Here is a 26910-nt window from a genome sequence, read left to right on the forward strand (position 1 = left end):
ACATTTCAGTAATCTTCAATGACCCCAAATTTTAGCGTTACCTCAACCATGAGAAGGAATCACCTGAGGGTTAAGCAATTGTAAACCAGAGGCAGTGAGTATTAGACAAGAACCAGTGAGCCATACTACACCTATACTGTTCCTCAATGGGGTCTTTGACTGAGCCTTTCCTCAAACCTCTGCTGCTTCTGGTCATTACAGAGAGGGCCGACCCTGTTATTATGCAAATCTGAACTCATGAAGGAGCTGAAGGGAGTCTGCAGCACAATAAATACAGCAGGTTGTCTCTCCAATGTAAGTCTGAAATGTGTGAGAGAAGGAGCAGCTCCTTTGCGTCACACTAAATAGTTTTTTTTAACACCAATCAGATATCAAGGTTTTAAGGTTTGCAGCTATGGCCAGATTCCACACAGACTGCATCGAGAGACCTCTGCGTATCTGTTTTGAGATGTTGGGTCATTTTATCGGATGTCATCCCTGGTGGTTCTTGATCACCCCTCTCATTCTCTCGACAAGTCTGGGGAGCGGGTTTTATTTCCTCGAGGACAGAATGTCAAACGACATCGAAGAGCAGTTCACACCTGTGGATGGACCGGCCAAGACGGAGAGAAAATACATCCAAGAAACCTTTCCAGGAAACGAGTCCATGTTTTCACGTTTGAGACTGAGCACGGCTGGGAATTATGCGACCTTCATAGCTACAAGTGAGAGGAATATTCTGACTGTGGCGTCACTTCAGCACATCCTGGACTTGGACTTTAAAGTGAGGAGTATGAGTGTGCAGTTTAACAATCAGTCCTTTGAATATGTGGATGTTTGTGCTCAGGTGATGGGATCCTGCTCCTCTAATGACCTTTTAGATATTATTGAATACAGTGCGAACAAAATAGGAGCAGTCAATTTGACATATCCGTGGTATTATTCTGATGTTAAGAGTTTTCCTTTACATTTGAGTCTTGGCAGTGTGAAACTGCACAATGAAAGCTCAGTTGTTGAACGTGCCAAAGCCATACAGCTCCATTACTACTTACGTGAGGACAGCAGAGCAAAAGCTGACCTTTGGTTGGAAAGCTTCATCAATCTGGTTTCAAACACATCATCAACTTCCATTAAGGTAAGCAAGACTTACAACAACATTATTTTGTAATTATTCTTGTTTAAAATGGTCTCTAATTTACTTATTCTTCTAGGTATCGTACTCCACCTCCATGTCAATGCAGTGGGAGTTCCAAAAATCTCCTGCTTCAGTCATCTATTTGTTCTCCCTCACCTACGCCATCGCCATCACGTTTTCAATCATATCCTGCTGGAGGTTGGTGAAACATCCGCTGAACATGTTATGCAATCAATTTTGGGTGCGTGTCTCTCTTTGATCTCAGGTTTTTGTTTCTCTAGGTTGGACAATGTGAGGACGAAGGTGTGGGTGGCCTCCTGCGGGGTTTTCTCCACAGGTCCAGCAGTCCTGAGCGGTTTTGGTTTGCTGCTGTTGATGAATCAACCTTTCGTGATGACAGTTGCCTCCTGTCCTTTTATGATATTAGGTAGGTTCTGCTGAACATCCAGGTCCATTAGGTCACATATTGGATTACTAAATTCAGTCTTAACATGTTTTAGACCAGGTCTAATTATTATAAGACTAAATCACTGATAATCTCAATTTCTCAGCTTCTAAATCCTCAATTATTAAACATGTCATGGCGGCTGCCGGGCTGAAAATTACTGGTGGTCGCATGAAAAGGCCTTTTATTTGCATTCTCCCTGCTAAGGTCAACAGTTTCTGTTACATTAGTCAGTTATAGTAAAGTAGAAAGAGATTTTTATTTAGAGACTACACACACATTTGCAGGACAGGATCAGCGAAGAGACAAGACATACTACAGTACTTTGCCCACCAGGGTCGCCAAATGGACACAAAACAAAAGTTCCTTATAGCAGCTTTAAGGAACAGTGCCCTTGAAAAACAAAGTCTCACAAGAAGAACCCAAATTATTTGACATTCTACTGAAGTGTGGCAAATTGCAATTGACAGTAGCATGATTCACTTTATCGTTATCTGGCCTTGCACAAAAAACGAAAGAAGTTTTTAAAAACCCCTCTCCTCTGACCTTTGATCCATAGGTATTGGACTGGATGACATGTTCATCATGATCTCTTGCTGGCAGAGGACCCGTGTTCTGGACAGCGTCCCTGACCGGCTAGCCGAAACCTACAGGGAAGCTGCCGTCTCCATCTCCATCACCACCCTGACGGACGCTCTGGCTCTCTTCCTGGGCTGCAGCTCGCCCTTCGGTTCAGTCCGGTCCTTCTGCCTGTATGCTGGGGTTTCTATTTGCTTCTGCTATTTGTACAGCATCACGTTCCTGGGGGCGTGCATGGCATTGAATGGACGGAGGGAAGCAGGGAACAGGCACTGGTTCACATGTGCCAAAATCCCAGAAGACCTACCATCCAGGACTTCCAAAGCTTTCGGTATCTGCTGTGTTGGTGGAAGCTACGATCGAATCACGGAAAAGGAAGAAACGGAATCAATGAGTCTGAGTTTTGAGCGGTACTATGGGCCATTTCTGACCCACAAATACATGAAAGTGTTGGTGTTTGTCATTTACGCAGGCTACCTGGCTGTTAGTATCTATGGTTGCTTGACCTTACAGGAAGGACTCGATATCAGGAACCTGGCTTTGGACGATTCTTACATCCTCGATTACTACAACAATCAAAGGCACTACTTCTCTGAATACAGCTGCAACGTGATGGTAGCAGTAAGGCAGCCGCTTCAGTACTGGGCTGAGGATGAACAGAAGAATCTGCATTCGTGCATTTCAAACTTTGAAAGCCTGAACTTTGTCAACGGCACTTTGGCTTGGTTTCTATCCTTTCAAGAGTACGCCAATGCAACCAATCTCGATGTAAGTTCTCGAGAGGCCTTCCAAACCCATTTGCACCATTTCTTAGAACGTAACTCCATGTTCAAAGACGATATCAACCGGACCGCAGACAATGAGATTCAGGCCTCTCGCTTTTTCATCCAGACACTCAACAAAACCCCAATGAAGGACCTGATGGTTGGACTCAGGAAAACTGCACAGGAATGTCCAGTAGATCTCCTGGTGTACCATCCAGCGTTCATCTACTATGACCAGTACACCGTCATTAGGGACAGCACTATCCAAACCATCCTGGTAGCCGTGATTGTGATGCTAGTCGTCTCGCTCGTCCTGATACCCAATCCTCTTTGTTCTGTTTGGGTGGCCTTTGCAATCTGTTCAGTCATTGTTGGTGTGACCGGATTCATGGCACAATGGGGTGTAAACCTGGACTCCATTTCCATGATCAACCTGGTCATGTGCATCGGTTTTTCTGTCGATTTCTCAGCACATATTTCTTACGCTTTCGTCTCCAGCCTAAAGAGTGATGTCAATGAGAAAGCTAAGGATGCCTTGGCACGTTTAGGCTATCCCATACTGCAAGGAGCACTGTCCACCATCTTAGGAGTGGTGGTGCTGTCCATGTCTGGGAGTTACATCTTCAGGGCATTCTTTAAGATTGTGTTGCTTGTGATTACATTTGGGCTGCTGCATGGTTTAGTGTTCATTCCAGTGTTTCTGACTCTGTTTGGGGCCTGTTGGAAGTGGCCTTGAAGTGGAAGGATGTCCAATTTGTGCTTTCAATTTGGAAGTCTAACTTACCTATGAATTCTTCACAGTTTCTATGTAAAGAGATCTAACACAGAATGTGTTGGACAAATTTGTTGAAACTATGCTTCAAGCTTCTGTTTGGGGTAGGGTCATAGACGTTTTCTTATAATTTTGTATTTCCCATTAGCTTAACTTAACCCAATTCACCCTTGACCCAATAGTCAACCCCAACCAGCCCCGTTTTACTCCCCGGAAATACCCCGGAATGCTTAAGATTGTGGAAAAACTAAAAAACGTCTTTCTTTTCTTCTTTTAGGAAATTACAATTTTGACCAAACAAGTAAACAAGAGAAAATAATCTCCATAGTATTTTCTTTAGGGGAGAAATGTTTCATTCCAGTCCTTAACATGATATATTGTGATTTTTGTCAGTGTTGCACTAAAGAATAGAGACAAATGATCCTAAATCTTTTCTGTTTTGACATAGCTCTATAGTGTAAACTTTGTGCATTTAGTCTTATGTTTAACAAAGGTATGCAAATGTTGTTTAATAATACGTTTTATAAAACTCACAGACACGTCACTCAAAGTTTTTCTTTGGGCTTCTTTTTATTTATTTCAGCTGCACAAACATTCATGAACCATTGCCATCACATTGTTGAGAGACTTTGTCAATCGACATCAGAAAGCTATTTAATGTGTTCACAGCATAAAAGCATTACTATACATCTATATACAATGTTCCCACGACATCCCGATCATATGTACAGCTTAATGTGGATAAAAGGCCAATATACGGAAGAAAAAATGTGTCTTATTAGAGCAAATAACTGGAACAGGTAGAACTGTGAAGTTCAACAGATGCTGGTGGTAAGAGCTGTAGTTCAATGAAATCAATTTGACATTTGTTACCATGGATACAACTATTCATTTTTAACCGTATAGTGTTGAGAACATTTTGAGTCGAGGATGTCTTTAAATCAGACGCGTTATAGCTTGAATTCCTTTCTCCACGGAGCAGCTTCACTTTGCAGTAATGACAATAAAGATGAAAGAGACAACTACTAACAGAACTGGTCTTTTTTTTGTCTGGATAATCCTAAAATGAACATCCTGAAATCCCTTTATTTGGAGGAAAAATGAATAAATTAGGCCAAAACTACAACTCTAAAATCCTGCAGGTTCGGGTGCTTTATCGATACACGTTTGTGGCATGCTTCTTGAGGCCGAGCAGCAGCTTTTGATCCGTCTGTACACATAGATTGAAGGAAATAAATTACAGAAAGAGTTCACATAAGTGCATTTTCAGTTTTCTACACTTACCTAAAGTGCTGTGACGTTATCTTTATACACTTCCTACTTTAATAAGGAAAATATTACACTTACAGTACATTCCCCAAAAGGCCACCTTTAGAAACGAGTAACAGGGACGTATTCAGAGGGCGCGGCAGGAGAGGGGGATGTGTGTGCGTGACCTTCTGATCATCCCACGCACACGGAATCAGATACAGCACCGAATTATGACAGCAAGGTGTCTGATTGAGAAACACACAAGTTAATAAGAGAGTATTGCCTGACCTAAAATACACACAAACACTGGAAGACAATGAGTTGACATTTAGGTCATTTCTAGTTGCTGTTGAAGAGAATTAAGCCGAATATCAACTCTTTTTTTTAACTATTAAGATCTTATTCAGATGGTGTTTTTACAATTGAGGTGCATTATTACATTCATGTCTTATTTCCTCTGAACCTGTGCGAGATACACCTGCGCACCTCTGAACACAGAAACGTCACACAGCACTACTTATCTGGGAATATCGATGGGTTTACACAAAGGTGACAGCATGAAGGTATAACAGTCCAACATGTCCATCCCGCCTTCAATGAACCTGAGCTCTTAAAAATCGGACCCCTCCCTCCTGCGTCGCTCCCCCCCTGATTGTTGCCGTCCTCACTGGTTTCATCTGGTCTCCAGGGTCTTCCCCTCCAGGACCAGCTGGATCTCTTTGGCATCAAGAGTCTCGTACATGAGCAGAGCGTCGGCCAGGTTTCTGTGCTCTTTGGCGTGAGACTTCAGCAGGGCTTTGGCACGCTCGTAAGAATCCTGGAGAGACAGCAAGAGAAGAGAAGGTGAGAAAAGGTTTTACATGAGCTGGTTGGCTCACCAAGGAGTGTTACTTTAACAAAAAGATCTCACAAACCTTCAATATCAACCTGATTTCATGCTCCACAGCTGCTTGTGTCTCCGGACTCTGTGCTGTCATGTCAGTGTAGGTCATCACGCCCAACTGGGAAAGGACAAAATAAAGTATAAAGTCTGCAAACTCATTAAAATATGATGAACTGCCTTCCCATTTAAGTAAGCCTACCTTTTCACACATTCCAAATCTGGTCACCATCATCTTAGCGATCTTGGTGGCACTATCAAAGTCACTTGATGCACCTGGAAAGGAGGAAACAACATGTACGCATGTTATGTTTTTAAAGTCAAATCTTTCCCTATCTAACTACAAGTTTGAGTTGTGGGGCGCCATTACAAGCCATGTGGTAGGGTAGGTAGTATCGGCTTGGGGTTAGGGTCACCACCTACCCTAACCTTAAAGGGCCAGTTTGCTAATTTTCAACCTCAGTCCTATCATGCTATTAGGGGGAGCTAATGCCATTATGGTAGAAAAAATGCAATTTCTCTCTGTGCCATTCGAGGACGCTATCCGCTTCTTTACTGGGCCCTGGAAAACCTCCGCCAGACTACGTTAAACATGTCATCTAGCGGAGGCCAGGGAGCTCGCTAAACTACACACAAACTACACTTCCTCAATCTAGGACGCCCGCCTCCGATGACATGTCTCGTTCAAAATCGTCAGGTTTGAAATGTAGCCTGCAGACCTGAAGATTTTTTTAGACGATCCACCGGTATATTCTCGTCCTATTTCGGATTCTGTACCGCTCTGAGTCATTGCCTGCAGCGATCAATGTCTTGACTGAAAACGGTAGTATTTCACTCCAGCGTCTCTCGCTGGGCCGTTCCTTTCAGAGGGAGGGGTGCAATGCACACTGGGTGTTGTAGGAATGTAGAATGGGCAAAACCACGAGCTGTTTGTACAACTTTCTCCACAGCTATGGCGCCAATTTCAAATATTATTGCTTCTATCGGTTACAGAGAACAGCAGCTTTGACTGACAGTGGCTTTTTACCGGGGCGAACTGCTCCTTTAACCCCTACCTTCCTTGCTCTCTCTTCTCTCATGAAAATGGGGGAGTAGGGTGAGGTAGAGCGTACAGCCTGGTCCGGTGGGTGAGTGCTTTCCCTGTTTTCCTTCTAACACACCTCTCTCTACAAACTCTTCTCTCTATGTTTCTCTTTTGTGTTTAAATCAAAAACATTATTGTAGTATCGGCGTTGTCTGGAGCTCGCATGAACGGAGCCTGGGTTGGTTGAAGTTGGCAATGCTGCTTGGGTTGCGGTGGTAGGTAAAGTAGAAGTATTGGGATGAGGGCACAAGGGGAGGAGTTTCTTCACTGAGTGCTTATCCTCATCATTAGGGCGTAAGTATCTTGTGTTTTATTCAAATTCAAATAGAACTGTTTCTCACCTGTTGTGATGTACTCATGGCCAAATATAATCTCTTCTGCTACACGGCCGCCCATACTGACGTCCATCTGAGCCAGGAGCTGAGAGCGAGTCTCACTCCAGCGATCATTCTCTGGGAGCATCGACACCTGATGAGAGACAAACAGGAGAACTGAAAATGTAAAGGGCGGAGAGGATGTGCAAAGGTTTAATTGATGAAAGTTTGAGCAGGTGTCAAAGCTTAACATGCAGATTTAAACCCTTTAGTTTATGTTTCCTTACATGTCCCAGACTGGGGCCTCTGGGCATGATGGTGGCCTTGTTAATCGGCATGGCGTCTTTGGTGTAGTAAGCTACGATAGCATGACCTGATTCATGATACGCTGTGATTTGCTTGTTCTTCAAGTCGATTTCTGCACTTCTTCTCTCGGGCCCTGAAAGAAAAAGGAAAATAGTTTCAAAAAGAAAAAGGACGAATTTAAAAAAGGGCAAAAAAAAAGTATAAAAAAAGACTATTGTCCCTATTTTAACTTGGCCTGAATGACAGTGTTCCTAGTCATAATTAGTAAGCTTTTATAATGATAGAAAAAAAAACAATTGGTGTAAAAATTAGTAGAAAGATTAAGAAGATCATAACAACTGCTCACCCATGAGGATTTTGTCTTTTGCAAACTCCAGCTCCTTCAGCGTGACCATGTCTTTGCCATCGACTGCTGCCTTCAGGGCGGCCTGGTTCACTAGATTTTCCAGGTCAGCGCCAGAGAAGCCCACCGTGCCCCGGGCAATAATGTTGGCCTCAATAGCTGCAGACATGACACGAGACATCAACAAAAGTCTCACAGTTGTCCAAAAAAAGTCGGTCTGGGCCTCAGACTGTCAAAGCAAAGCCCGCATTCAGACTCGTGCATCATCTTTAAAAACACCAGATTGTTGTGTTTGTTCAGTTTTTCAGGACCATAAAACAAGTGTAGGATTTAAATATATTTCATAACACATTAAAGGATAAGAAGATGCGGATGTCACACCTGGATCCACTTTGATCTTCTTCAGATACCAGTTGAGGATCTCTGTGCGTCCCTTCACGTCTGGTTTGGGGACAGTCACCTGCATGTCGAAGCGTCCCGGGCGGATCAGGGCGCTACAAGAGAGATCAGGTGGTTGATGAAATACTGACACTGTATCAGCATACAACTCTGTGTCTGTGCATCAGAACAGCTGAGACTGTGAAGTCTCTAAACCTTGACATTTGTCAATGTGCAGAGTCAACTCTGACATTTGCACAGACGATAGTAAGAGACATGGAGGTAAACATACTTATCCAAAGCCTCTGGGAAGTTGGTTGCTCCGATGATGATCACACCTTCGTTTGTTTTAAACCTGAAATAATATTAACACAAGGTACATGCATGTCAGCGTCTGCACAGCAGTAACTCTTGCTTGTGAACACAGAAATCTTCAGCACTCCAAATCGTATCTTGAATCACAATGCAGTGCATGAATTTTAACATAGAAAACTGGACAGATTACCCGTCCATCTCAGCCAGCAGCTGGTTGATCGTCTGTCTGGAGTAAGGGTGCATGGGAGACTCAATCCTTTTCCCGCCGACACTGTCCAGCTCATCAATAAAGATCACACAGGGAGCGTTGGCTTTGGCCTCCCCTGGAAAAAAAACAGAAAGACAACATTAAAAACAAAACGGAGATAGCACAATGTTAAGGGGGGGGGAGTATTATGCTAATTTCAAGCTTCATATTTCACTCTGTGATATCTGTGGAGTAGCTTAGCATAATTTACAGTTAAAAAGAGCACTCACACTGGTGCTCTGTGCAGGCCCTCATACAGCCTCTGCCTGACACGACTCAGTCAGCTCTGTCCCTTTAAGAAACCCCGCCCCTACAAGCCCACTTTCTTCTGATTGGCCAGCTCTCTGAAGCCTGCTGATGCTGCACTTTGTGACGTCACAAAGTGCAGCGTGTAGAAAAAACTATGTGAAACCTGGCGTTCACAGCAGCCTGCAGACTGAGCTGAGAAGCCTGGGGATTACCCCAACATACTTTTACCTACAGATTTGAAACTTCACCCACGTTTAGTTTGGACATCCAACATTGTAACTTTGTATATATGTCTTAAAATGTGAAACACAATAATACCCCCTCTTTAAGCAAGTGTGCTTGCACAATCATAGAGCCCTTGTAATAGCAAGTCTTCATTATACACTCAAGTTGCTTTTGTGTAAGAGAAAATACAAAATTCATCAGTTTTGATATTTAAATAATAAAAATAAATAAAAAAAACACACTGAAAAGGTTCCTGATGCGGCTGGCTCCCACTCCGACAAACATCTCATCAAACTCAGACCCGGAGGCGTAGTAGAACGGCACGTCTGCCTCTCCTGCCACCGCTCTGGCCAGTAGAGTCTTTCCAGTACCAGGAGGGCCAACCAGCAGAACACCTGGAGTAAGGAGAGGAGAGGAGGAAGAATGAAAGTGATAGAATTGTGCTGTGCTGTGTATGTTGTGTCAACACAGCACCCAGCTTTAAATGCACAACAGGAGGTAACTCTACCTTTTGGCAGCTTTCCTCCCAAAGCAGTGAACTTCTGCGGGTTTTTCAGGAACTCCACCACGTCCTGCAGCTCGTTCTTAGCTTCTTCTACCCCTTTGACGTGCTCGAACGTCACGTTTTTCATCTGGACAGGGTCCACAGCCGAGTCCAGGCCTGTTGTTGTTCGGAACCGCACTGTCCAAAATGGTTAGATTAAAGTTCGAAATCACACTGCATGGCTTGGTTAATGCACTCACACACACACGCGCTGCCTGTTACTGAGAGTTAGCTAAGAACCACAACTGACTGCATTATTAAAGCTTCAATACTACAGGTTAGAAAAAGTTGTTATCTGCAAAAAACGGTTCTCACACCAAGCGGAGCCCGTCTCCTTTAACAGTTAATGCATGTTCAGTATGCAGTGATTAGTTTTAGCTTTATGGTAAAATAATGGTTTAATATATTAAAATGTTAACACACTGCATGTGATTTCATGTACGACATAAAATCAGGAAGCAGCTTTCGAGGAGAAAAGGAGCCTTTACCCGATATGAAGGGCGTCTTGGAGATCCCATAGAGCCCCACAAGAAGCAGCACCAGGAGGATGAGACGAGTCCTCCGGAGAGAGTCTGAACAGTAAGAGAAAGAAAAAAAACTTTACATCAGCACAGTCTTAATAATGCTTTATAACAGATGTTTAATTAGAGTGTCTCCTGTTTAAGCGTGCCTTGTGTTCGTTGTGTCAAAGCTTGGGCTTTCAGAAAGCCCTCAGCGAAACCTCTCTTGAAAGCATCCTGCTGTCCATCAGGTATGCTCTTGTTCTTCAGCAGGCTGTCGAGGCTTTCAACTTCAAACCCCTTATCACGTGACAGAAAACCCTGAGAAGTGATATAAGACTGATCAGCCAGAATACAGCTTCACTTTTAACACACAGGAAACGCTTTGAAGGCCTGATAGCTTCAGGCTCCGTCTTTATTTTTAGAGATCCAGCTGGAGGCCGCTATTGTGGTGTGAAGGAAACCACAAATGCAGCTGCACTACTGATGATACTAGCTAGCTAAATAAGAAAGAACATTATTATATTTCAGTCATGAAATCAGAGGCCTGTTGGTGACACCAGGTTTGACTCTATTTTGTGTGTGCAGAAGCCCTAATGGAAGACAGTAAGGTTGTCAAAATGTTGGATACTTTTCAATACCACGTGCTTCAAAACGATACAATCTCCGATATTTTTACGTTCAAAAATTCTGAAAGGTACGGAGGGTTAGAAAGAAAAACACATCTACGATCAGTCTTCAACCCAAATCTGCTGCGCGTGCACGAGAGAGAGAGAGAGCTGTGATCAAGTGACACCGGCAGGAAGCAGGGAATGCGAGCGCCCTTAATGAAAAGAAAGCTGTGAAACGGAAGAAATTAAGACGCTCTAAACAACAAACTAACACGACTACACCTCCGTGCAACCCCCCAGGAAGGTTCAGGATTTTGTTTGTCTGCAGCTGAAGTTGCGCTTCATCCTGCCAACTGCGTGTCTGTCTGCTCCGCCCTCCGTCACCTACAGCTCTCATACAGCAACGGGGCTATTCTCATTCACAGGTCAGACAAAACGACGTTTGGCGAAGTCCTTTTGGCATCTTGTAAAAGACGAACAACGTGTTTTTCTTTTTCTTTTTACTAGTATTGTATCGAAGTTTTAAATTCTGGTATCATGAGTGCCCTAGAAGACAGACCCGACTGTTTATATTTAACCAGACGGCAGAGTAAAAACTGCAGTGATGTGATGTGAGAAGAGACATTTTCTATTTGAACTCTCAGGGGACCTTTAGTCAGGTGAGAATGTTTGTGTTTGCTTTGTTGTTGTTATTAAGGATGCATTTACTGGTTAAAAGTTGAAAACTGTTTCTATAACATGGTTATCACATCAAGCATGTTAAGGATATGCCTCATGAAATAAACACATAGTGCATATCCATAACATTGGTAAGTATTTTGCAGAAGCATGTGAAGCATGAGAACTTACCTTCATAAAAGAAGGTGTGAACCCCTCAGATTCCACGGGGCGGTCCTGTCCGGACTGCAGGCGTCTGGTTTTGGTCCTTAAAGTTTTAAAGCCTCTGCTCTGGATCAACACTTGAAATGTACAAGGAACAAGTCATTTTTTAACTGAGAAGCCTAGCATTGTCCAAACTGTGTAACATATTAGATTAGCTCAAACATTTTAAATATACACATTGATACAGGCAAATTAAGACTGAAATGAAATAATAGGACACCTTAGATATTATTGAGAATTAACAGGAATGTTTGCCACTCTCTAAGTAATGTCTCTAATGTCTGTGTAGTTTTCAAATACAACTACTGCTAGTCAACAACCACATACAAAGCTTGGGTCAGTAAGAAACTATTACACTAATAAAATGCTTCAGAGCCACAGTTACCTGGCCAGTATTGTAGCTCTGTGCCGACACACTGAAGAGGTGAGGGGTGCTGCCTGGAAAATACTGGGGTAGACACAGGCATTGAGCCACATGAGAAGCCTGGAAACAGAGGAAGAGGTTTTTCTGTTAACCCTCTGAAAACTTTAGGAAAATGCGGCATAACGAATACCCTACTTGCTTGTTCCTAATTGTGAGCAGTCGGGCCCACAATGACACCTATTATAGAAGAACAAGGTACAACACTGAAAGGAGACAACAACGATGCACATTCTCACCATGTTTATTGTAGAAAAAGGAGTTTGTGGATAGATGTGATGTCCTCCAGGCTGTCTGTCCACCCAGCGTGAGTGGTGCCTCCTGTGGACTCAGGCGTGGGAACACACGGTTCACCAGCTCATCCAGCTGCTGTGCTCCCAAGTCTGATAAGCCAAGCTCTCGCAGGTTCAACACAGGCTGCACACACACACACAAACACATTATAGCATTGAGTCCATGATAATACAGGAAAAGGTTTTCGTTAAACTAGTGTAACAGGGCTTGGGAGAATGAGACTGTTTCTCACACTATCTCTGATGAGATACAGAAATTTCACATTATTTCCCACTAATGTGTACCTCTGTGCAGTGTTGTTCTGAGTCTGAGAGATGCTCCTTGTGATTTCTTGATTTGCAGGTGACACTGCTGCTGCTTCCCACTGAGCTCTTCATTGAGTGGAGGACGTTGATGAGATGGCTGAGGGGCACAGTCACCTGCGATCCCATGTAATCAAATAGTTTTGAACATTAAATAATTACAGTTATCATATGTGTAACAATTATCATCATAAAGCCTACTTCTTAGGTCGTCCGAAACAAGCTTCTATAGATTTTGTTGTTAGTCACAGGTTAAGAACTTGAGCTAACTGGTGTTACAAAGTCAACATGTTCTATTCAAGTTTATAACGTTACTAGTTCTAAATATAAAAAGTAAACACGTACAATTAATTTTCAATAATTTGTGGTTTGAACTAATAATTTATTCGATTATACTAATCATCAGAAGTCAAGCATTAATGCAGTTTCTCATCTAGCAGCAAAGGACACACTGTACGTTCACCACAGCAGTAACGTTAGCCAGCTAGCTGAAACTTCTGCCACCGTCCCGCTGTAATTATTCAGTTTAATCAAGGCTAAATATGATAATAACAATATTGACACGGCGTCAACTAATATACATGTAATTTTCTTTAAAATAATACAAAAATAACAAAAGGTCGGCAGCAGTCTGCCTTTCAACAGAACATGCTAAGGTGAACTTAGCTAGCTAGCAGGCTAAAATGAACGGGGTATAAACCAAAACAACAACAATGCTAATGCTAGCTCGGCCTGAGGTTTCTTTCTTTCTTACCTGTGGTTGGACGGTAAAAGAAAACATCTTCTATTCTCACTGGTACTAGTCGTCCGCGAAGCAGCGCAAGTCACAAGACTGGTAATGTGAGTTAAAGGTTCGTAATTTGTCACTTTATCTCTCTGTGGCAGGCATAGCAAGTCAAACTGCGAACTTCAGCGGCAGTCTGACAGCTGAGAATAAACCGGATATGACGTCTGAGGTGTGTGACAAATTTTGTATCCCTGTTGAAATCTTTTCTCCCGCTGTCTGTCTTAGCTTCAGTTCCGCTATTTCCCTATCTTGCCTTAGGTAATGATGAACAATGAACGGTTATTTTATCTATATACGGTAGTCAAAATGTTCCATACTATTTTCACCATTATTGCCATTTATATATGATTATATATTATCATTAATTATATATTATTTATATATATCATTTTTTATTATTTGACACTTTTTATTTTGCACCTTATCTATACTGTACTATTTTATACTTATACTGTACTATTTCATATTGCTAAATGATGCTGCTATTACTCCTACATGTGTCACTTTATCCCATACCATGTCACTTTTGTATACCAGTTGTATATACCTCTTATTTAATTTTATTTATTTTACCTATTCTTATTTTCTGTTTGTATTTGCCTTCTTGCTATTTATATGTGTGCTGTTGCAACAACCCAATTTCCCCCTGGGGATTAATAAAGAATGATCTTATCTTATATTCAGCTCATGGTTTCTCATGACACTAAACAGGAAAAACAAAGATAGCAGAGAGTCAACATCCAGTGACAGCCTTTCCGTCGTTAATCTTGACTTTAAGAATATGTTTATTGCATGTCAAAGTTTGTTTTATATATGGATGTTTTACAACTGTAAATCTAAAAGCATGACATCCTGGATAACACTGACCATTCTTCTTCAGTTCACTAAACAGACAAAAGAATAAATATATGGATTGTCTATGTACTTTCTGCAAATTGAGAGTGCAATCTTTGCTACTTTTGCTCTGAAGCCATAACATTTTCACACATAACATACAGTATTTGTATTTGTGTATATTTGGTTGAAAAAGAAAAGCCCCTTATATTTTTATATATTTCAGACAATAAATATAAAAGGTTGATGTCCTTAGCAATCAGATACATAAAAGAAAACCCAAATAAATAATACAATGTACAATAAATAAATAAATCCATGGTAATGCCAACGGTTGCTTAAGATGCATAACTACTGTTCATTTATGTGAGTTATGTGTATATTGATTCTCTATCTATCTGTGAGACATTCATAAATAAGACCACCACCTAATGCTAAGTTAACTGTAACAAAGAAATTGTGCTCGCATTTATAATGCGTATCTCCCCTTAAACCTCTATAAGGTATCCATTAAGTCAAAAAGCTACATTATATTGCAGAATCTCCCTTTTAACACCGGTCTGACTACATTTATCTAGAGTAGCCTTTCCTTTTCTACTGGTGCTTCATTACACTCAGTGTGTGTTTGTGGCTTGAAAAAGCCATAAAGCTACCAAAGTGCGACAAATTCATCCTGGCTTCATGTTCTTTCATTGATGCCAACGTTTGTCAGAACATTCAGGGGATTTTCCTGTGAAGAGAAAAGAGGAAACAGAGTATTAGTATTCCCAAGTATGGATAAAAAACAAAGAGCCAAATTGTAATAATAGATCACACATATTGTTTTAACCTTCTCCTCCGTTGTAAGTACAGCTGGACAAGCCAATGGGAAACCAGAGGCCAGAGTGCTGTCAACACCACTGTGATCGGACAGACGTCAAAAGGCCACCAGGACGGTCTGAGGAACTGTAAGAACAGAAACTTGCATTAAAGCGACTGTTTGTTTTACTTTCCATACAAACAACCAGAGGCCTGTACTACGAAGTGAGTTCAGCATACCCAGGGTATCTTTTCCTGATCTGGCTTCACTTAACCTGACAAAGGATCATGCTAAGTGGTCACATGACACTGGTTATGAACTCGATAAGTCAACACAAGGTTTCTATGAGCGCGTCCACAGAAAAGGATATGAAGTTATTTCATACTAAAATCCACTCAGCTGCAGCTGCTGAATGCAGGAAGGGCAGCTGGAAGAAAATGAAATGTGGAAATGTATCAATTAAGTGTACAATATCACTGCTCTATCATTAGAGCACCATTGACTATAATGATACTCGTGTATTACATTAGATTAATATGTTGAACAGATGTATTTTTGTGGTGTTTATGACAGATTTAGGCTCAATCTCTCAGCCCCCGGCCGCATCAAACGTTCTTATTGAGCAAATACAAATGAATATAAAACCACAATTTAAAGCAGTAAGAATGCTCACTTTCAGATCAGATAAGTACAAGCACAAGGCTGTGATCAGTCTCTGTTGTAGATGTAGGCCTACATCAGTAAAGCACGATGAATATCTTTCATGAATATATTTCATATAAAAAATCGTACGGTAAAGAGGAAGTGTTTTGTAAAAGCACTTTGAGTGGTCGGAAGACTAGAAAGGAGCTATATAAATACAGTCCATTTAGCATTGGTCAGTGGGTGGTGATTTGTACAAGTTGATCTCTTATCTCGAACATAACCTGCTCTGCAGCAGGTTAGGTGTTCAGCATAAGTTACCATGGTGATCTACCCCAGGAAGAAGTGAACCACCTCCGTAGTACTGAACTCTCAGAGTTAACCCGTAAGTTACCTCGATAACCACAAATCATGCTTCGTAGTGTACGCCCCAAGGTCTTAAAACATCCATTACAAACAAAAACAATTTGCAGTTTTAATTAAAAATAAAAAGGACCTTTTGTGCTAGAGGTAGGGAATCCTCCTGCCTTGGCGAAGACGCTCTTGACTGAAAGACAACATTGGTAAGCATAAAAATACAGCAAAATTAAATAATAATGTAGCACTTTCACAGAGACTTCGAGTGCTATATTCAGTACATTTGTGCATGAAAAAAATGTGTGCAATATAAAATACGCTTAGAAAAACAGCCACAACAGCTTGTGTGATGGTAAAAAGTATTTATATCTCTATTATAGTGTATGAAATCATAATGCGGTTAACACCCTGGTCTCTGACCTGTGACACAGTCAGCGCCTCCAGAGCGTGCAGCCTGTGCAGCACAGCTGCCATGTCATGCTGCAGCCTGAGCAGAGCTGTAGCTATCTGCTCGTTGACGTTTCCCCTGACAGCACTGACAGGATATCTGCTCTGTGACACACAACAGCAGGCAGCGTCGACACTCACACACCTCTGAGAGCTGCAGGATTGAGCCCCTGAAACGAGAGTCAGCACGTGAAAGCTCAGTGAGGCAACATGTAACTTTTGTAGAAACCCTGGCTGTGTTTTTGTGTCTCTGATGCCTTTAAATGCTTAAAAAAGATTGTACATCTCAGAGGAAGGTAAATTAGGGACACGGTATCAGTTTAAATCAAAGTTGACACCTGTAGTCTCACCTCTCCCTCTTCTTGATAAGGAGCTGTTGTGTTGACTTGTGCTAATCCCCTCTTGAAGGTAGGAATCTCCCATGAGTACCTGATCCTCTCCTCCATTCAGGGTTGTGCTGCTCTCAAACCAAAGATCCTTTTGCCTCACTGAGGCAGCTCTTGATCCAGGTGAGAGTATTTTGGATGCTGACAGCCCCTTAGTATAAAAATATGAAAGACAGAGGGAGATGTAATAGTCAAAAGTAAGTCACAACAGTTCAATGTATGTTTTAATTTTACGCTCTTTATTACTTTCTCCCTTTCAAGAGGATTAAAGCAATATTTAGACATTTTGGTAAAGACACTTGCTTTCTTGCCAAGGATTGAGAGAATCAATACTGCTCTCTTACATTTCCCAAAAATTTAAGCTCATCCAGAAGACAGTTAGCTTAGCTTAGCATAAAGATGGGGAAACAGCTAGTGTGGCTCTGTCAGAAGTCCAAAATTCACCTACTACCCAATTTAAAGAGCTAATTTTCGAAAGCTGTTTTAATCAGTAAAAAAACTGAAGAAAGACAATATGAACAAATTGTTGTGTTCATATCGGGTTTATGTGCTGGACTATTTCTCGGCCATGGTCAGTGATTTCTTGGATTGTTGTCGTATTGTCTGTTTTTGTGGTAGACCTAGGTCATCTAGTCTTTCTGCTAAGCTAAGCTAACTGCCTCCTGGCTTTCGCTACATATCTAGTGTACTGACATGAAAGTGGTATCGGTCTTCTTATCCAGCTCTCAGACAGAAAGTATTTTTCCTAAAATGTCAGAACGCACACTTTAATGTTGTGTTCTTTAAAGGAGGGAAACCACACCTCGTCCATGGCCAGATGCTCCATCGAGTCACAGAATTCCTCATTATCCGAGTCTGTGGATCGGCGGTGGTTCTTCTCTCGGACAACATCACTACGATCTGAAAGGTGCAAAACACAGCACAATAACATCAGTAAACATGGAAAGTATGGTTTTGTACACCTACATAATAAACATTTTGTTATATTTTTTTTAACAACTACATTATCCATATTTAGTTCCCTCTTGCTGGCTCACGAGCTTCATAGCCCCCAAAGCGAGTGACTATTTAATACATATAGTAAAGCTTGGAGCAGCGAATGAGCCAAATATTGGCCTTAGGAGTTGGTGGAGACCAAAACAGAGCTTAGAGGATAGAGGACGTGGAGCGTACATTTGACAGGTGAATAGAAACCTGACTCTAAATGAATACTAATGTTGCTTAGCGGCTGATGGATTATAAAAAGACACAAAACACACAAATATACAAACATACAAATACTCTATGCATGAATGTGTAACCTTACCACTCAGGTGTCCATTAAAGCACATATATGGGTTATACTGCACACTGGGCTCGACAGAACAGGCCAGCTCCTCCTCCTCCACCTCGCTGTTGAGGGAGCTGTGTGTCCCGTTGGTGAACGAGGACATGCTGGGCTCCATGCTGCTGTTGGACCCCCTGGTGTCAGACCTCCACCTCTTGTCCTCCACCATCAGCAGCCTGGGGTCAGGACTCCAGCCTTGGACAAAACAAAGCAGAGAGAGGGAGGGGGAGAGCAAGGGAGTATTACAAAGCTTTACAAAACAGTTCGGTTCTTTTCTATGTGCCCTTTGTCTTGCCATATCTCAACCTGGATGTATTCAGTGCAAACTGTTTTATTCTTTATCATCTTGAAATAGTGCTCTCATTTATATAAATGTATTCAGAGGGAAAACCAATCATTTTCCTTTACTTTAAATGGAAACTATATACGTCTTGCATCCTTAATATCACCTGATAATCTCAAAGATTTTCATTTAAATAAATGTCTGTTAAGTCACTATCTATCGTTAAATGAGATAACACAATGGTGATTGAGCCTATGGCCCACTGATGAAAGCCTTTGCATTTGCAGTATACAGTATTATTATAGACTGGGTGTCTGGTGTAACTTTCATGGAAAAAAATCGCAAGCAGCGCCCAGTTAGTGACACGTTTTCCATCACCCAGCAGCGGTTGGTCTGCCAGAGAGGGTAGGCGGAGCTATGCGGCTGCTTTTCTGGTCGCTGCAAGTGTTGCGAGTGAACTGTAATCTACTAGTCTAAAAAGGAAAGCGACCGTCAGCGAGGAAAATCAAGAGTTACAACCGGAGCCAACCTTGGACGTCACACATGAGACATTGTCTGGATATCTGGGAAGTGTGCTCCTGCAATTACCGTTTATCACCATAGGTGCCGCCAAAGAGAACGAAACTGAGATCTTTGAGATTATAACTTTAAGGGTGCCATGTTACCGTGAAAATTGTATTCTTTAAGAAAATGTGCTGGATGGTCTTTGATCATCTACTCTTCAGTATTGAGTAAATCGTACCCTGCAAAGTTACTAAAAGGCATACACATATACTTCTGCTCTGCTTCCCTTTTAAACTTTAAATTAAGCTGCAAAAACAAGGTGGATTAAAGTAGGGCTAACACAAACAAATGCATAGAATCAAAGAGTCTACATACAGTATAAGTCATCTTTATCACATGAAAACAAAGCTTTTTTTTATGGTTACAAATAAGTCACATACTGTATAATATAAATTAATTCTTCAGAACACCTGTCTTCCTTTACACCTGGACTAAATGATATATTTGTTAGAGACTATTTTCAGCAGCTGACTGGCACACATTTGGGACACTAGTGAGTATTTATAGCAGGAGTGACTATAAATAAACCACCATGTGACTATATTAATAAAGAAAGACATCTTTCAGCTCCACAGTGGGGTTCAGTGATGTGTTTCTGGATGGAATCAGCAATTGTTTTTGTTGCCAAAGGTATCAGTTATCACCAGCCTTACCCTTTAAAATATGTAGGCCTATATACTGTTGTGTTACTGTTAGTGTGTAACTTTTACAACAAAGCAACCTTCACAGCACAAAACATCTAACTACAACAACAACCACTGATGGTACCTCTTTCCTCCTCCTTGTCTTCATCGTCTGTATTGTCTTCTTCATCCCCATTCTCCTCGTCCTCACTTTTCCTCCAATCACCACTTTCCTCTTTTCTCTCCATTTCACTATTCTCGTTGCTTCCCTCTGCCTCCTCACTACTGACACTTACGCCATGAACACTGCTGTCTTTGTCATTTTCTTCGAGGTTTTGAATATCATCCCACAGATCCCCATAGCCTGAACAGCGAGGGAAACACTCTTGATTAACTCTTCATCGTTGCACAATGTAAATCTACACAAAGCAATAACATCTGCACAGTTTGAATTTTACAGCTTCGTTACAATACATCTACACCACAAAGTGCACATAACGGCGAAAGCCAATAGCAAACACACTGACTAACTAGAGCACATATATGACAGATTACACAACATTTCATCCATCTACCAGTTCCTTCAGCTAAGCAAAGGACAATGAACACTGTCAAAGCAACTTAATAAGGTTAAAATAAGTTTAATCACTGTGGGACTAATCTATGAACTCTACAGCTACTGCAAACACCAAAGACTTGCCTTCCATTGTTGGCTTCTTAAATGGTTTGATCAGCTCATCTAGTGATAAAAAGACATGTAAGACAGGCTCAGTATGCCATTAAAATCATCAGTGTGACTAACAAAGACGATTAACAGCAGTACTACATCCAGCTTGAGCATCAGAGCCCTCCCAAGACGGTATTTCTTTTTTCTTTGATGAGCATTCAAGAACTGAGTTATCACAGCGATTCATGTACATCGTTGGTTTCAAGCCTCTTTGGCTCAACGCCGTATCCCTGTGAGGGAAAATCATGTTCCCCTTTATAAATTCCCATCTATGTATAATAGTGGGTTTTGTAACATTATTATATTAAATATTTTATTTTTTTAACATTATTATATTTCATATGAAGTGTGAATATTTATAGTGGAGCAGATAAGTCACATAATCGTGCATTTGGTGATACAAGCATGAAAATTGGCATGAGCAGTCTCCATGGGTCACTTGACAAGAAAATTGTCCCAGCCACTTGAAATTTCAAGTTGGCGGCCATTTTTCAAGATGGCCGCCACCTTGATCGAACAATTAAGTGATGTTATTGTTTGGTTGGTGATATAGGCACGACAATTGGCATGGGCAGTCTCCATGAGTCACTTGGCAAGAAAATTGTCCCAGCCACTTGAAATTTCAAGATGGCCGCCACCTTAGTAGAGCAGTTAAGTGATGTAATCATTCAGTTGGTGATACACACATGACAATTTGCATGCACAGTGTACATGGGTCACTTGACCAGAAACTGCTCACAGCCAATTGAGATTTCAAGATGGCTGCCATCTTATTGGAGCATTTAGGCTAATACAAGCATGGAAACTGGCGTGAGCCGCCTAATGGATTTTCAAAAGGTCAATTTTCTTTTTTCAGTAAAGAGGATTTTGAGTCATTTTATGACCTCTAACACTGATGCATAAAAATACACTTGTGTTGATTTGGTGATTACAGGTAATTTAGACTAGAGTGAATATCTGCACTTCCAGGGCACACTGGTGATATATCACTGCTGTTAAACTCAGAGTGGGGTTCAATGTCAGCTAATTGAAAGTTGGTATCCCAAATGTTATCTGATTTACCCCAAATCAGTTAGATAGCTGCAGCTGAATTGACAGGTTGTGCCAGCGCGGGAGGGCCGAGCCAAGGTTAACTGATTTTTAGTTAACCGGATGGTGTTCAGATCACACAGGATTTAAATGGCATTGGATGAACGATCGGACTAGGTGTAGGGCGAAAGCATGAACCTAGTTGTATCCCATACAAGAATGTGCTTGGTAAAAGGTGCTAAAAGGATGAACCCTCAGCCTTTGCCTATACATTTGCTGCAGACATGGCAGAGGTTATCATGACAGTTCAGAAAACCAACAGGGACAGATGTTGTATTTGTCAGCAAGACACAAAGGAAAAACTTGTGTGTGATGAGGTCTCAAACACATTTGCAAAACTCAGTGAATGCCCCTCTGCAGTGGATGACAGCGACCTGCAAGCTTTGGAGAGATTTGTTGTGCTAATGCATGACAGATCCAGCGATGTCACAACTGTGAATGAGGCGAGGCTTGATCTCTTTGCCAGAAAACAAAGACCATATGACCTGATCCCACCAACTCAAGCAGCACTCAAGGAGCATGCCAAACGTGCATCTTATGAGGCTGGATACGTGTGGGAACAGGCATTAAAGCAACAATCGGAAATGCCAAGCCCATCCGACTGGGGATGGATGAAACAAGATGAGGAGTGGAAAATCTTTTGGACTCCTCTTCCACCTATTGCAGAGAGTTGTTGGGAGTTGACCAAATGCGGGTGCACCAAGGCATGTACTGGAAGGTGTAAGTGCTTCAGATATGGACTCACTTGCACATGTCTGTGTAGTTGCCCCTGCTAGACCCTATGTGTGTATTCTTTTTGATCCTGGTGGCAATCTCAAAGAATGCCATCTTGAAATCTCAATTGGCTGTGAGCAGTTTCTGGTCAAGTGACCCAAGTACACTGCTCATGCCAATTTTCATGCTTGTATCACCAACTGAATGATTACATCATTTAACTGCTCTACTAAGGTGGCAGCCATCTTGAAAATGGCCGCCAACTTGAAATTTCAAGTGGCTGGGACAATTTTCTTGTCAAGTGACCCATGGAGACTGCTCATGCCAATTTTCATGTTTGTATCACCAAATGCACGATTCTGCCTAAAATCAGCTCTTAGCCGCTCCACTATTAGAGTGGTTTGGTCTGTGAAGCTTAACCTTTGAACTGAAACTTTAGCTAACTGTTTGGAATGTTTAGCCATTAGCTTACTTGTAGCTACATATTTGACCTGTTAGCTTACTATTTCCACAGTTTATCCATTACTTGAGTGATCTAATTGAAGTGTTTATTCATTATGTTTAAGTATCTATTTAAACTATGAATCCATTACTTTAGCAAAATATTATGTATAGCCGTTAATTGTAGCTACATATTTTAACCGTTAGCTTACTACTTTCACTGTTTATCCATTGCTTTTAGCTAATGTTTTTAACAATTGGCTGTCTATTTCAGCTATTTATCCCTAAGCTTATGTTTTAATTTTTCAACCGCTAGCCATCAATACTAACTGTTTATCCATAACATTATCTAGCTTAACCATAAGATAACTATTTCAACCATTTATCCATTAGTGTTAGCTAATCATTTAAACTGTTTGTCCATTACTTTTAGTTAACTATCCATCCATATCCATAAGATAACTATTTCAACCTTCTTCTATTACTTGTGCACAACTGTTAGCTATCTATAGTTTATCCGTTACTTTGGCTTACTATATAAACCATCTATCCATAACTTTTAAAGAACCATTTCAAATTTAAGCTATCTATTTGAACCACTGATCCATTATGTTTAGCAGACTTTTTTAAAAATTTTTTATAATTATCCATTACTTTAGCTAACAATATTTCAAATGTTAATATTTACTTTCGCTAACTATTTCATCGAAAAAGTTTAGTATTTTTACCATTGATTCATTGCATTTAGCTCCATATTTCAAATCTATTATCCAATAGTTTTTGCTGGGCATGTAAACCTTACTTATAGCTACCTGTTTACACTTCTGTGCTCACTAGTTGTCAAGCACTCTTCCACGATAACAGGTTACAGGTTTCTTTATATATGGATCTATTCTACACTCAGATCATGTTTGTGTAGTTGAACTACGCCATTATATTTCCGCATACCCCCTGACAAAAGCAGAAGTATCCTGGAAGGATTAAGTACCCCTGGTTGGTAATCATTGATGTACATTACCTGCATGTTTTGCAAAAGGCCTGGTGAAGGGTCTCCTGTCCACCTCATTTTCTTGAGTCTCTCTTTCTTCCCCATCTATCTCTGTGTAGAAGGTGCCAAGCTTTTGCACCAGGTCAGAAACTTCGTCTGAGATTGGGATGGTCTCCAAAATCTGACAATACATTAATAATAAAGTGTATATTAAAAAACAGAAGGAAGACTAGAAAATAAAAAGCATGGTGATTTTATGTGTAATGATGACAACTTTGAGTATGTTAGCATGCTAACACTTTGAAATGAGTCTAATTAACACTAACCATAGTTGATGCTGTGGGTCTGTAGGTGCTGTAGTTTTGGACCAAGTGGAAATTTTCTAAATAAAACTTTTGGGGACTTTATGGTAAAGGGGATCAAAAATGTCACTAAGATTCATCCTCTGAGGACCACAAAGGTCTGTACAAAATTGCATGGCTATTCATTCAATAGTTGTGGAGTTATTTAAGTCTGGACCTGAGGTGTGGACCAATCGACTGACAATGCCATAAATAGAGCATCATATCCCAAAAAACATTTCTTTCCAGTCTGTGTCTTTCAAGATTTTACAGCACTGTCATCACTCGAATATTAGACAATTGACCTTAAAGAATGACTGCATTGTAAAATACATAAAGGCTATTTACTGTATGTTTTATGCACGTGCCAGAAAATGTATGGGAAAGTTTTGTGCTCCAAGATTTAACTACTTATTATTCTGTAAGCTGCTTCTATTCAGCTTTATTTTGCTCTGAAAAGACTTACCAGCTGGATGTCCTCAACATAATTCTTCATGGCTTCCTCCTTTGTCATGTCTCCTAAAGAGCTCCATGCATCCCTGGCAACACAAAGTCATAGTTCAACACTGAAGAGAAAGTGAAAATGTCATACAGAGACTATGCAGTTACTGTGGTATTAAGTGGTGTGGAAAACTCACTTGACTTAATTTATGCTGTGATACTGCAGGATTATCCATCAGTGATACCCGTTGTATTATGCAGTAAGATTTGGATATTATTAAGATAAGGTATAAGAGACCTCTGAAGTAACTGTCCATGTGAGCTGGGCTCTGAATGGACATGGGGCCAAACTCAGAGATAAAATGGATAGTATAAATATTTTAATGTATGTTAGTGTAAAAAGTGCAAATGTACCTTGTTTCTTAATTTACTTGCAAAACACAACAATTGCATTTATCAAAAATATTGAAGTATTTACCATTTAGCTTTGCCACGAGTGTCCCAGAAGCCCATTGGTCTGGGGATGTTGCAGGGCCCCAAGGTGGCCTGTTTGTAGTAACTGTAGAACATCAGCATCATGTCATCAGATGGCTGGAAAGGACCTGACAAATAAAGGCAATATAATATAAGGGGACAAACATACATGTGCAAGACTATTATAAAAGCATGAAATGTTATGCGGATATGAGCTATACAAGTTGTTATCAGACTTGAGAATTGACTGATTCATCTAATTAGCTCTTAGCTACAAGGATTTATAGCAGGAGTTCAACAGCTCTTAATGCTCTGCATGTAGGTCAATCAGCTAAAGTGTTTACACACCAACAAGCACATACATACACACTATATAGAACATAACTGAACAATTAGGTCCAGTCATTTAAATCAGTAGACTACAATAGAGTAAAGTAGATAATAGTTATTACCCTCTTCAGGCAAACACCGGATCACTTTAACTGCAGCAGCAAATTTCGCCTCCAGGCTGTGTTTGTCCTCCTCCTGCGCCATGCTGACTCCAAACAAGGATGACAGGAAGGAGTCCTCACATCTTCAACAGGAATATAATGCGATCAACAGAAGAATAATGGCAGTTCAGAGAATGTTTAGAGAGGGACACTTTACCACAGTTTTCTCATCAATGCAGTTTTTTACCACTGGTCTTATATAAGGTAACAGCCAGTCTCCTCTTTAAGCTACAAGATATTTGGTTAAAATTGGTCTATTTAATAAGCCCATGTCCGGTTGCCGCTAGTAGACTATTTCTTAACAAAAATATTTCCCTATCTATGGCTGATTTGTTAGATACCTACCATAAAGTTCACGTTCGCCGGTGCGATAATTATTCCATTAGCCGTTATGTGTCTGCAATATGAAGCAGAAGCCAATTTGGACTCCGGTCAAGGATGAGCCAAACCGTCAACGCTGGATGATTAACGTATCTGGGAAATGTAGTTTATGCTGAACAAACCCGGGTAATGGTTGCTCCTACCTCAACACAGCACTCCTTCAGATCCCACAAACCCCTCTCAGAGGGTATTTAAACCGCGGTGATGCATGGGAAATGTAGTGTCGTGAGTTCTTTCTTTTCACAAGTAAGATATTAATGTAGGCTACTGCCTTTTCTTACAATCTTTATCAAGGCTCTAAATATATCGCGTTAAGTCATTAAGACTATAGAATCTAGTGTTATAGCAAGTATGCTAATAGCCTATTTTTGGAAAATATGCCATTTGATCATTTTTAGGCCAACTATGTCATTTTGGTTTAGTAAATGTAATTGCAGTTAAGATGAGCAATGTGATGTGTTGATGTAATTTGTTTTGTTACTGCAAAGAAATATTTTAAATTTTACAAATGGCTCTTTTTGTGATGTGCTCCTTTTTCTATGAAATAATCTGATTTTGATCGTTTTACCCTTATACATTTTCTTTTTATACATTTGTATACATTTATGTTCGCGGTTTAAAAAATAAAACATAAATAAAATAACACATGATTTCATATAATAATATATTAAAATCAATCAAAATGATAAAATGACTATTAAAATTACTATTTTTGGAGATGATAAGCAAAATAAAATAAGGATTCCTTTTTATTTTCCTCTTCTTCTTTATTCTAACATTTTTTTTAACACGGACCTAAACGTCATCATCACGGTGAAATGTCATTGGTCCACTGCGCTTTTCCCTCAGCCTCTCAGCCAATTACAGGTCTCCGTTTATAACGTAGCTGCCATTTGTCACAGGCTGTTGTGAATCGGAGGCCAGCGGCCCCACAATGCCAGGCGGGGGAGCCCC

General features: G+C 40.8%; 3 protein-coding genes across 5 annotated transcripts; 1 reads left to right on the plus strand and 2 right to left on the minus strand.

The window, feature by feature from the left end:
* Positions 1-394: 394 nt before the first annotated feature.
* Positions 395-3638, plus strand: LOC138611576 (patched domain-containing protein 3-like). The gene is made up of 4 exons (XM_069684755.1): positions 395-1114; positions 1191-1312; positions 1396-1541; positions 2119-3638. Exons 1-4 carry the CDS (start codon positions 395-397, stop codon positions 3636-3638), a joined length of 2508 nt encoding a protein of 835 aa, XP_069540856.1.
* Positions 3639-4238: 600 nt separating this feature from the next.
* On the minus strand, positions 4239-13743 carry yme1l1b (YME1-like 1b). 3 transcript variants are annotated; one of them, XM_069684537.1, is made up of 18 exons: positions 13575-13743; positions 12803-12937; positions 12464-12641; positions 12189-12251; positions 11771-11880; positions 10481-10631; positions 10299-10382; positions 9775-9948; positions 9509-9661; positions 8736-8868; positions 8523-8585; positions 8234-8346; positions 7856-8011; positions 7491-7642; positions 7231-7357; positions 6008-6081; positions 5840-5926; positions 4239-5742 (listed from the first exon to the last, which is right to left on the minus strand). In XM_069684537.1, exons 1-18 carry the CDS (start codon positions 13599-13601, stop codon positions 5599-5601), a joined length of 2124 nt encoding a protein of 707 aa, XP_069540638.1. In that variant the 5' UTR covers positions 13602-13743; the 3' UTR covers positions 4239-5598. The 3 variants fall into 3 exon arrangements, with proteins under 3 accessions (XP_069540638.1, XP_069540637.1, XP_069540636.1); XM_069684536.1 differs by having other exon boundaries at positions 9775-9927; positions 12189-12287; XM_069684535.1 differs by having other exon boundaries at positions 12189-12287.
* A 631-nt stretch (positions 13744-14374) lies between these two features.
* Positions 14375-25636, minus strand: LOC138611995 (acyl-CoA-binding domain-containing protein 5A-like). The gene is made up of 13 exons (XM_069685279.1): positions 25537-25636; positions 25089-25212; positions 24636-24708; positions 23859-24009; positions 20570-20608; positions 20015-20233; positions 18379-18594; positions 17875-17972; positions 17037-17223; positions 16660-16856; positions 16379-16429; positions 15271-15386; positions 14375-15171 (listed from the first exon to the last, which is right to left on the minus strand). Exons 1-13 carry the CDS (start codon positions 25616-25618, stop codon positions 15159-15161), a joined length of 1566 nt encoding a protein of 521 aa, XP_069541380.1. The 5' UTR covers positions 25619-25636; the 3' UTR covers positions 14375-15158.
* Between the last annotated feature and the right edge of the window lie 1274 nt (positions 25637-26910).

The sequence above is a fragment of the Semicossyphus pulcher genome, unplaced genomic scaffold (assembly GCF_022749685.1).
Source record: "Semicossyphus pulcher isolate SPU_LCO1_2020_fin unplaced genomic scaffold, fSemPul1.0.p SCAF_7, whole genome shotgun sequence".
Classification (NCBI taxonomy): Eukaryota; Metazoa; Chordata; class Actinopteri; order Labriformes; family Labridae; genus Semicossyphus; species Semicossyphus pulcher.